The 12,109-nt window shown below is 50.2% G+C and overlaps 1 protein-coding gene across 2 annotated transcripts in view; it reads right to left on the reverse strand.

The window, feature by feature from the left end:
- Positions 1-12,109, reverse strand: part of TMOD1 (tropomodulin 1) — a 29,131-nt gene that overhangs the window by 4,258 nt on the left and 12,764 nt on the right. For both annotated transcript variants that reach the window (XM_075136460.1, XM_075136461.1), the window contains exons 3-8: positions 11,262-11,418; positions 7,700-7,819; positions 4,255-4,344; positions 3,615-3,745; positions 1,900-2,007; positions 228-371 (exon numbers count right to left, since the gene is read on the reverse strand). In XM_075136460.1, the coding sequence (XP_074992561.1) occupies positions 228-371; positions 1,900-2,007; positions 3,615-3,745; positions 4,255-4,344; positions 7,700-7,819; positions 11,262-11,418 (750 nt within the window). The remainder of the gene's footprint in view (positions 1-227; positions 372-1,899; positions 2,008-3,614; positions 3,746-4,254; positions 4,345-7,699; positions 7,820-11,261; positions 11,419-12,109) is intronic.

A 12,109-nucleotide genomic window follows, 5' to 3' on the forward strand; every position in this document is an offset into this window, starting at 1 on the left:
GCAGCACCAGGAACAGGGAAAGCTGCTTGCGCTGCCACAGCCTTTGTTAATTACTGTAGGTAGTAGCCGATACTGCCCAGGAACCGCAGCAGAAACAAGGGGCTGAAACCTCTCCAAAGCAACCTGCCAGTGGCAGCGGGCTGCCAGCCAGTTTCCACAAATTGACTCAACTTCCCACAACCAGGACACATTCACTCGATCAGAGCTCCTGCTCGCGCACGCTTTACCTGGTTGTCGATGCGTAGCTCTATGAGCGATGTGTTGCCCTGGAGCGCTTCGACAACAGCCAGTATCCCCGCCCCAGAGATGAAGTTTGATTCCACGTTCAGGCTCTTCAGCGTGTTATTGACCTTCAGCATTTCTGCCAGTGCCTGCGGGCAGAGGTGGGTGGGAAGAGCTGGCAGTCAGACAGGCAGGGGTTCAACAAGCCCCGGAGCAGCAGGGATTCAACTCCCCTCGCCTCCGGAGGACACTGGGAGGACCCCCTGTGCCAAGCGGTTTCACTGCCACCAGATGGGTGAGCTCTGTGCGGGGTGAAGCAGGGGGATTCTTGTACATGAGCATGCTGGAGGCCACAGCAAAACCTCGTATGGAGAAACCCTTAGGGCCACCCCAAAAAATGACAGTCCACACCTGTGGCTGCCCCGTGACAGCTTCATCTGTCCCTCTTCTAAAGCCAGCATGGTGATGGCAGGGATGCTGGCCAGCTTCGGCCCTGCCTCCTGCCTGACCAGCTCCCTGCCTGCACTCTTCCTTCTGCATGGGGCTGAGATGCTTACCATCACAGCAAGCAGAGAGGGGAGTGTCTTAAACAACAAGGATTCTCCACGTCCAAGACATCCTCCCAAGTGGCATATTAATCACTTTTGCTTCCCTCAGCGGGTAAGACCAGAAGTGGGCTGACACACTCCCAACCCCCGTGACCTGATCTGATGATCTCATTTCATAAGCTGCATGGGAGGACCCACCTACATCATGAAACAGAAGGACCAGAAAGTGATGCCCAAGCAGCATCCACTCACACAGCACTTGGCTCCACAGCTCCCCTAGCCCCACACAGTGCCCCACAGGCCCCCAAACAGCACCAGTGCTGCCTGCACAGGCTTCTTCCCCAGTCCGGAGTGCCTGAAATAATGATGTGTGGGCTGTGCTCATCCTCCAAAAAGAAGTTTTTTTCTAACAGGAAACTGGTGTGCACATGTGTGCATGGAGATAGGTAGGCGTGGCCTGGGTGAAGAAGAGCAAAAATTGGTTGCAGTGGTGCTGGAGGGGTGTGCAAGGATGCAGCCTGGAAGGTAGCACCAGGGCCAGCTCAGCACCTCTCTGCATCCCCACTAATATTTAAGACTGCTTGTAGCAGCCAGAAAAGCCTTTATCACCCACAAAGGCCATGCATAAGAAATGCAGAGTCCTGCTTCTGCACAGGTCTGCACAAAGGAATATATGAAAGAGAGCCGGAGCAGAGATGTGCACGCGGAGGGATTGGTGTGCACACAGCAGCGAATGGTTTTGTACCCACAGAAACAAATGGGGTGATCCTGATGTAGGATAAATCGAGAGACACAAACTGCTTTTACAAAATGCCACGAGGAAGTCAGTTCTTGTCTCCCACTCCTTTTCCGGGAGATCCTTCAGGACGAATATGAGACCGAATGGGATTAAACAATTGTGCCCTGAAATCTCCACAGCTGAAAAAGGAAGCGAAGGAACGAAAGCCGTCTGTCGCTGGCTTTCACTTGTGCTCCTGAGACTGAAGCACCTGCACCAAACGCCAGAGGTGCAGATGTGCCAAACACGACGTAAGGTGCTTCTGAAAGTAACTCCAAAGGTAACTCCAAAAATACCTTGCCCAAGAACAGCTACTCCCACAACTTTATGACAGTGAGCTGACAGACTTACGAAAGCAACAGGATCATTGCTCCGTGTCCCAACTATACTGAACTTCTTCACGTAGGTGTTATTTTTCAGTGCTTCCGCAAAAGCTTTTAAAGTTGGTATGGGAATATTCTGTGAAAAGAAATGCAGAAAACGTGTGTTATGCCATCATCCATATGAAGGAATACACAATACATTTAAACAATACTTTAAATTTCTTATCAGGGTGAAATCACCAAATGCACTGAAGTAATTTAGGAAGGGGTCAATAAACATTTTTACAAGTTCTCTTGCTATAATCAGCATGGCCTAAGGAGCATGGCAATGTCTTCATCCTATTTCCCACTCTGCTGATAGCTCACTGCCTTGATTTGAAGCTACAATGTCTCTGTTGTTTAATTTAATTGCCCAGAAACTCAGCTGCTTACTCATGCAGGCATTGTGGGGATGTATGTAACTAGGATCCATGAGCCTACAAAGCACTGCTCCTGCACTTTTTAATACGAATGACAGCACTGAGCAACATTCATGTCACGTTCAGGAAAATTTCCACCTACGGGGCCTGATCCAGAAAGAGCTGAAACGATCTCCTTATAGTACAAACCACAGACACCTCTGACTGCTTTATACAACATCTTACAGGCTAACATTTGCCATGCTAGGTCTCAGCTCAGAAAATAAATCCATGCTGCTTATTCTGAGCTCCTACAAAACGAGTATTTTTCACTTATCAAGCACTTCAAATACTCTTTTCAGATGCACAAATTTTCACCTGTCTAAAATTTTAAGTGGTATCCTCAGCTTGGACTTCTCACCACACCATTTGGATCCCACCACATGGAATCATCTATAGTCAAAGCTATCTGCAGAGCGATAACACAGAGCCCAGCAGCTTACCATCTCCACTGCCACTCCCCAGTTCTCCAAACCATCCCAAAGTCACGAGTCCAACACACAAAAAAAGTGCCTGCCTGCCAGATCCTCAGCCTGGTGTCCTCAAGGGACATTCAGGGTCACTAGCCAGAATCAAATACATGAAAGTAAAAATCTTTTCGTTATAGAAAGGCGCAGGTGGCACAGCACAAGTGTTTTTAATGTGCATGGGCAGTTAACCACGTTCTTGCTATTTGATTATGTTATCATTCAACAGATCCCATGGACGGGGGTCCTGGAGTCAGGGAGGACAGACAAAAACTGTATTTTTTAGTATGTGTATGTGTCCCAGAGGCAACATAAGAAGTGGTGCTGTGTCCTGATTTGCTTTCTACAAGGAGTCCCATAGAAGGGATGGGTGGGAGACGGACAGGGCTACCTGCAAGAAGGAAGGTTTCTTCATATTTTCATAGCAGGTGTCAGGATTATGAAGCTTTTTTCCTCTCACCATTTTATCTTACCTAAACAGCCCCTCCACCAAATGTGCCTGACTAAACCGTTAAAGCAACCTAGAACACCTTTAACCTGACAGGCTGGAGACGGGTCTCCCAAACGACCCTCAACACAGCTCCGGTCTTCCAGGCATCTGCAGGAGTCCTCCAGCTACCAAGCCCACACCATTGTCCCACAGCAGGTAACAACCCCCTGTTGCCCAAAACGGAGATGGGAAGCACTGGTGTTTCTTGTCTGGCTACATGCAGTGTTATGGTTTTACTCTGTGCAGCAAAACAGACTTGGTCTCTGCCTTCTGTGTATCAAATGTTTGGTCCTGTTATTAAGAGAGAGGAGTAGAAAGCAGCAAATACCATAATATTGTTAAGGTTGACTTCCTCAAGGTCAGGATCATTGCTTTGTATTCGTTTCAGAGTTTCCTCCACATCTGTTGAGTTCGGTTCCTCATCAGGAACTGGTTTGTACTGTGTGGGCTTAATCACACCTGCAAGTGAAAAGCAAGACATGTGAAACCAAAAGCACCCTGAGCAGCAGCATGTTCTCTTTGGGTGTGTTTCTCCTCTTCCAAAAGCAGTGTTGGTAGAGGGAACCATGACCTGACACACAGACACAAGATGAAAGATCCAACAAGCACTCAGCAGCTCCACCTATGCTCACGTGCATCCAGAAACGCTGCCCGGCAGTGGGGCCAACCAGCACAGGACAGCCGCTGCCTGCTGCTACGTGCTCTCAGGGTCCAAAACTGGGTGATGGAGGGCACACCGCGTGGGGCTGTTGCCTGGGCTGTGCTAGCTCCCAGACAGTGCCAGGGCAGTGGCTCGCAGACCACATGGGCTCATTCAGGGCAAGGATGCACCAGAGATGGCCCCAGCAATCACAGGCTGCTCTGACAGTCACGGATCCAACCTTCAGCCTAAAAATAATTCCCACTTTGCCTCTGCTCGCAACTTCAAAGGCAAACACTGCAGCCTGCTAACACTCTAAATCACTTACTGTTGAGCCCTTCTTTGTTCACTATGGTGCTGCTCCCCAGTGCCTCATAGTACTGCTGGTTACTCATCAAGGTGTGCATGCCAAGGATGGCTACAGAAACAGAAAAGGAGAACACGACTTGAGTTATTGCAGGCTCCAAAGCCAGGAAAAGAGCATACATGCCATGCTGCCCGGTATGGGGGTCCGTAGCGCGTTACCTTTCCCTGTGCAAGCACAGAACAACATACAAAGGTGGGACCGAGTCCCCTGGCTGTCATAAATACACAACAGGGCTCAGATGTTCTCCCTTGTTTATTCCAGTGTAGGAGATTCATAGGAGAAGAGGAACACCATCTTGCGGACGACAAACAGACAAACAGCCAAGGCTTCCCAGTAGCCGACTTGATACAACATCATGCAGAAATAATGAGGGGAAGACAATAAAAGACAAAAGAAATGCCATTGGTAGGATTTAATCTAAGGGGCCCAGTCCGGCAGGAGCCTGCACATCCTCGTCACCCTTGCGCACCTGGGCATGTGCCACACACTGTGACAGCCCAGTTTTTGAGGTGAGCTGTGCCCCATGCGGAACCAAACTGACCCCTCAGGCAGCAACATTCGAGGCGACTGTCATCTGAAGCGTGGCAACACACGTCGTGTTTTTACTCAACAACAAGCAGTGGTGGTGGTGGTAGTGTGCTTTGAATTTATCTTTGTACGCTTGGAAGTTGACACTGTGAGAAGCTAAAGCTCTGCTGGCTCGGTTGAAATGCAGAAAGTGATGGTATGAACAAAATTCAAAGACTGTAACAGCCCAAAAGCCAAACTTCTGCCAACTTGTGTATCTCAAGCTCATGACTGCAAAACCAATATGCAAATGCATATTGAAACGTGCCCAGGGGATCTGCTGACCTTCTTGCCAGGTGCAAATGAGCAGTGGGAAGCCAATGGCTTAGAAATATTTGGGCAAAGATTCTGTTTATAAAAATAACCCTGCTACTCACAGAAAGTTCATGTTTGAAAATAAACTGGTTTTTTTAATCAACTTTTTTTTTTTAAAAATAACTATATGGCTTTCTACAGAAAAATGCAGACACGTGAATACTTGTTATAAACAGACACATTTGAACAAATCTTGACCTCCAGATGGGCACAGTGGTTAAAATGAATAAAGGACAAATCTCTCCCTAAAATTCAAGCATGCCACCACACAGGCACTTCGCTTTCCCATGAGCTTCTCCTCTTATGCTTGGTTGCTTGGTTGGCACCAGTCCATCACCATTTGCTCGGTGCTTTGGCCAAGAAGGGCTGGGAGTTGCAGGAGAAGGCTGCCCCTGAGGCCCATCACATGGTTACGGATATCTGTTACGGTGACAGCTCACTGTGACTCCAGGTTGGGGTTGCACAGGCAGGACGGCCTGCAGCAAACGGCATCAATGAACACCACCGTCCACTTCCCCACACCCCCCCAGCACATCCCTGGTTGGATTGCACAGAGCCAAGCAGTCTCCATCTGAAAATCTGAGTGAGGTTGGGCACCTTGAGTTTGCTTGTTTGTATTTCAGCCGGCCCTGTTCTCTGCCACGTACTCACAGCTGAAATTTTCAGGAGTGCAACACAGTTCGGAAAGGTTATTTGCAGGCTCAGCATTTTCAGGACACACATACAGCCCAAACACAGCTTACTCTGACAATGAAATCTCTCCAGCAGCCAGGACTGTGAATATCTGGACTGCAGACGGGGGAAGGACCTGCTGTGATGACCACGCAGGGTTTTTTGGGGCTAGAGTTTGTGCTGGTAGACAAGAGGGACCCGCTGTTGGTAAGTCTGGCGCTTACTGTGTATTATCCAAAGGAACTCAGGCAGAAAGAAGGCATCCCATTTCTGCCTCCCACAGCTGACCCAAGGCATGGGAGCCTTTCCAGGACTTGTTGGGAGCCACCCACAAGAGCCATCCTAGTGGCCTTGCCAAGGAAGGGATCCAGTACACCACAGCTGACAACGAGCCCTGCTAAATAGGCAGGAGCTGCTTCACAGCCTTAGCAAACTTGGAAGAGCAACACTGTCACTGTCAATATTGAGATTTCAGCACAGCTTGTATCACATTAGTTCTCCTGCTGCCACTTCAAGTGTGTTCTCCCAACAACTGCAGAACAAGCTGCCCGGAACAGCATTTCTCTGTGAAAATAATTGCTGCACAGATCTGGAGCTTAGAAAGACAGATTTTACAGGATAAGGCTTTATAGGACTCTAGAAATACAGTAAAAAAGCAAAACCCAGAGATGCAATGCTTGGCCAGGGTACGTATGTTGGAAGCCTTAATGCAGAAACACATTTCTAAGCCAGAATATAATATTATTATGTACAAGATATCTAGCTGGTGTGGTTATTCTACAGGCTATATTACAGACTTCTGGCATGGAGGACACTGCTAGGGAGTGTGGAAGTCTGAAGGAGACAGAACTGGAAGAAGCAGCCAGTAGCACCGAAATATTCATCGACTGCTAGACCAGCAGGGGACATGAAAGCACCAAGGGGGTGTTCACACGCTCCATTGGCCAAGGCATATCCTACTCCAGTCACAAAGCTAAGTCCACGCTACTGGCTTCAGCAAGATACCAATATTGTCATCTCTGAAGTGGCAGAGCAACGAGGCTTGCAGAGGGTTGCCTCCACTCAGACAACACTGCCTGAAAAGCAGCAACGGGACACTGCTTGAACTTACCTAGCATGGAGGCATAAACCCCGCAGAGAGGGGCCATGCCTGTCCGTCTTGGTTTGCACCACGGGGCTTGTTTAGCCTGGTGAAGAGCACGCTGTCGGGGCTGGAACAGCACCTGCAGTCGCCCTCTCCCCCTCTCCAGCTCGCTATGCATTCCAACCTGCTTCTCAGTCGTCGTGAAGTACACCAACCTTTTAACGCTGGATTCCCCCACCCCTGAGCTAAGACTCACAAAACCAACTGACTGCACAAATCACAAGAAATCCATAGCTTTAAAATGTGTTGGAAAAGCTCTTTAACAAACAGCAGCCCTGAGTGTCCGTTGAAAGACTGCTCTAACCTGACAGCTCCTTTAATAGGTTGCACAAGAAATCCACATTCTCACTGGGTCTGTTTGATTGTTTCTTAGAGGTTTGGCTTGAAGAAAGCTGTGCTCCTGAAGGTGACAGGCTGCAATTTGCAAGATTCAGTGGCAGAGACAGGAGAAGAGATCAAACAGCACACTCTGTTCCCTTGGTAAATCCTTCTCCTTCCTCAGCTTTGGTCCATGCTCCTGATTAAACCACATGCGCTGAAAGTAACTTTAAAGATACACTCTTCTTCTTTCATAAAGAAATAAATCCTGTCAAAACTGACAGCATTCAGGTAAATAGCAAAAAGCTCAATAGCTTATTTCCCACAAAAGAACAAACAACTCGAGTTTTCGAACAACTTGAACCCCCAATTCACGAGAACCTATTTTACCAGCAATGTCACAGAGCTCTGCATCAGAGGCATTAGCGAGGGCTTCCTCCAGTTCCGGCTCCAGAGTCACACTTTCCAAAACAGGATCCATTGGCTTCTGCTTGGGGATCCAAGCTTTTCCTATAAATGCAAAGTGAGGTCACTCTCAGTACAGCTGTAGCACCTGTCTCACAACTAGCCATGCAGATGCATTTCCGTGGGGTGAGATTTGCACAGTGGAAAGGACAGAGGGGGCACAAGGACCTAGAGAAAAATCAGAGGAGACACCAAACCCCTTCCCATTAGCTTGGTCTGAGTCCTGCTGCAATGTGACCCAGGAGGCACCTGCCAGACACCTCCAGCTGTGGAACTGGACTCTTTCACCAGCGTAGAGGGCTGCATCTACAAAAGCCCAATAGTGCATTTGTACAGGATGATGACTCTTCAACGCACAGCACTCGTAAAGGCACGCACAGCCTGCCCCTGCAGCACTTCACTTCTTTGAAGGCTGCATAAAAGGGATGGAGATTTGCCAGCACTCACATGGACCAAGAGAGGCCAGTGGCCCGGATCCAGCACTGTGCAGGATCGGTCCTGCCACTGAGACAGCTCCTACTGCTAACTCCAAATGCACGGTGGCAGGGCAGATGGCACATTAACCAAGAGGGTGGAAAGGAGGTGGTGGAGGGGGTCTGGCAGCAGGCAGGGAGAGCAGTCGGTCATCCAGCGAGCACGCGGGACTCAAAGAGGAGCAGGCTTGGGGCAGCTGGTCTGGCTCAGCGTTGCTGCAGGGGACCGTAGGGCAGGGGGAGAGACACAGAGGGCATGCCAGATGGGGACCTTCGTGCTCTATCTCCCGGGGCAGCAACAGGCCAGGGAACAGGCCTCTTCCCTACAAGTCAGAGGTGCAAAGCATCAGGTACCGCTGGTAACGCAAAGCTTGTGGCCTTTTCCTAACGGGGGCTGCCCATGTGGACAAGGGGCTGTGCAGCGAGTGACGCAGCTCCGGCCCAGCTCCGAATGCGGTGGGCTCCCCGGCACTCCCCCACCCCATTGCCCAGGATGATCAATGGCGAAGCCACGACCCTTTCTCTGCCGGAGGCGGCTGCGTCCCAGGGAGGCGAGGGGCAGCGGACGGGGTTCATGGCACTGCCTGGCAGCTCCCAGCTCCTACCCGCTCGCAGCGCCAACGGGCGGGCAGAGCCCTTTGAGCAGGCTGATCGGGCCAGGTCTGAGACTTCACAACAGGGCACCTACCTGCGACTGCCCCCGCCACCAGAGGAAAGAGAGAGGCTTGTGGTGTTTTAACACATCAGGGCAGGCAGCAGTCTGCTGGGTAAACCCAGCGCTGCTGCAGGACGGGAGGAGGAGGAGAAGGGATCCCAGAGCATTTCGGAGCAGCCCCCTCCCCTGAAACAGTGCAGGATCACTGCAGAGAGATAGCGAGTGCAAAGCTCTCTGCCTGGCGTGCCAGCCAGGACTATTTTTGTCCCCTCTCTGAAACCAGAGTCAGCAGCACCAAAGGGGAGAAACAAAGATCTTGCTGCTCAGGGATGTGCAGAAACAGAAGGGGCTAAATTTAGCCTCAAGGAAGAAGCAACTGCGGGCTCCCCCGGTTCGAAACGGAGGCTGCTATAAAGAGCCTTTCGCAGAACGGCCCATCTCCTGCCTGCGCGCTGCCGCCCTGACGAAGAGGGCAGGAATCTGCCTCCTGGGACACAGCTGCTCTCGCAAAAATAGGCAGAGCGTCATGTGCGCCTGCACCGCACATGGTACACCCAGGCACCCTCTGGGTACTCTGCAGCAACATGTCTGGGGAGGGCTGGCCCCCGCAGCTCTGGCTCGGGGCAGAGACCCGGAACCGTTGTCCCACTGGACATGCGGCTTGGCAACCCGTACACGCCACCTGGTCGGTGCAGCAGGGAACAGGAAAAACAGGGCAAACTTAATTCTGCTGTCACACAGTAGCTCCTTTTGACATATCAGTGTCATTGAAACTTCTGGGTTTTAATTTTAGAAAGTTTCGTATCTCAGTCATGCTTTATTACAAGTTTGAACTTTAAATTAAATGGTGCATGCAAACATAGCATTATATATCATAATACAGCATCTATGCACACACCAACTCCTATCCTCTCCAGCAGCACAGCCAAGGAGAGCACCTCCCATGGCAAACTAGTAAACCACCCTCCGAACTGCAAACGTGGTGATTTATCTCCAGCTCTGCCAGAACTGTGAATATGTAATTTACCATCTCTGGCTCACAGTCAATGTAAGTAGTGTCTTCACTCAACAGCGTGTTACAAGTAAAAATATGTTTAATGTGTTTGAGATCACATCAGATGATTGAAATATGATTAGTTCACACCAGAAGCTGAAGACTCAAAATGCCTGAAACACCTCCATCTCACTGCTACTACCTGCTGGGCTAGCCAGGCAGGTAGCCAACGCTGGGCTGGGGTACGTTTGAAGTTGCTAAATCGCTCTTCCTAACAGCAGTCAATTTACTCTTTTTGTTTACTTCTTTCAAGGAGAACTCATTTTTTTGGCTAAAAATACCACCTCAAGTTTTATTAAATGGACAGATTTAACACAAGCTCTTTCTCAGAGAAGCACATGCATTAGTAAGGAGGCAGCTTTGAGAAAGACCTCAGTTGGGAAACATGCTCACATGCCCATATTTTCATGCACTTCTTTTTTGACGTGGGGCCACCAGTAATGCAAACAGCATACAACCAGATCTTCTGCTGCAGGGGGACCATGGTACAGAGGGAGACACAACAGCAGAAAAAAGCTGCTGAGAAGCTCCTGGAACCCAGAGGCAAGGACTGACCGGACCACATCCCATGTCAGATGATATTCAGAGTGCTAATGGCAGCAGGAAAGTCCTTTGGATAATGGGACATGTCCCAGGAGAACAGGAAAAGATGCCAGGAGAGGAAAGGGAAGAGGCAGAGCAAACCCCTTGCTCACAGGCCCCAGGGCCAGCAGAGCAGGGGTGCAGCAGCCACCGCAGGGCACAGTGCAGGAAGACAGAAACATGCAAGCTGCAGGAGACTGGGAAATGAGGCTGGGGTTGTCAAGAACTGGTGAAGACTAGATGGGAACTGTTGGGATCATCACAGCTGAGGGGAGCTGTGGAGTTCTCTATACCGAGATGAAGTTCAGAGTGTAGGGATGGAGCATGAAAGGCAACAGTGGAAGACAGAGCGTAGCCTGCAGAGCTCACAGGAGGACAGGGCAGAGGAGGAACAAGAGAGGACAGAAAATGATGTCTTCCCCAGAGCTTGATACAGCTGCAGTGGGATGGGGACGGAAAGAGGCTGCACAGTGGTAGAGCATTGGTCCACCACTTAACAACATATCAGCTGGTACCCAAATCAGCAAGCACATGGACCTCTTGGGCACACCCCAGTTTATCAGCCAGCCTGGGCTGGGGCTAGACAGCAGAGAGCGCAGATCCACCACCCCAATGGTGTCAAAATGAAGTCGTGCTTAGCAACGCAGGTCAGACACAACCCTTTCGCTGTGCACCCATTGTGCCTTCATCATGATGGTACAATGGCGCAAAGGATGACCATACCTCTCTTTTCACCTGTGAAAGGAACCAAGTCTTCTCTGTCTTTAACGTCCTTTGCCTGCTTTTCTAGGTGGGCCATGAGTTCCTCCCTTTTGAACGGGCCGGTTGGTGGCTTTTGCGTCTGATCCCGCTGCCTGAGCCCTGCTGGCAGCAATGCATTCTAGGCACGGAGGGGAGAAACACAGTTTATCTCTGCAGGCCACAATCCCCATCCATCAAACACTCTCCTCTCTCCACTTTCCTTATTGCATCATCTTTCTTCCACACTGCTGGACGATTTGCTTCTCCTTATGTCAAAGGTTATCTCCATCCAGCCCCACTGATTCCTACCTCATCCAAGACATGTGATGCTCCTTCCCCCCTCTGATTTCAAATGCTGGCTCTGCTACAAGATCCCCCTGCTGCCAAGTGGATGTTTCTCTACAACAGCAGCTCCAGCCCTTTCTCTGGGGGCTCTCAGCCATCACCTCCTGCTCCTCCTAGCCTCTTCCCACACCCTCACCATCTCTGCTGCCTCTTCGCAACACTCGCAGCGCCAAAACCAAGCTGCTAAACTCAACCGATCTTCTCCCCCCTGTATGTGTCTGTGCCCACACGCCATGTCCCAGCAAGAATCAGTTTGGGGAAATCCCATGGTCTTTCACAGAGCAGACTAGAGAGCCGCAGTGGTCTCTTCTGCCCTTCATGATCCATCACAAAACTACAGGCAGGGTCTCGCAGAGAAGGTCACTCTGTTGCAGAACAAAACCCCTGCGAACCTCAGCCCTTTTTCAAGCTGCCTTCTTGTTATTCAGTCACATTAGCCACCATGGGAAGTCACTTTGTGCCTGACACATACGGCACGTAAGCAC

This window comes from Calonectris borealis, chromosome Z (assembly GCF_964195595.1).
Source record: "Calonectris borealis chromosome Z, bCalBor7.hap1.2, whole genome shotgun sequence".
In the NCBI taxonomy this organism is placed as follows: Eukaryota; Metazoa; Chordata; class Aves; order Procellariiformes; family Procellariidae; genus Calonectris; species Calonectris borealis.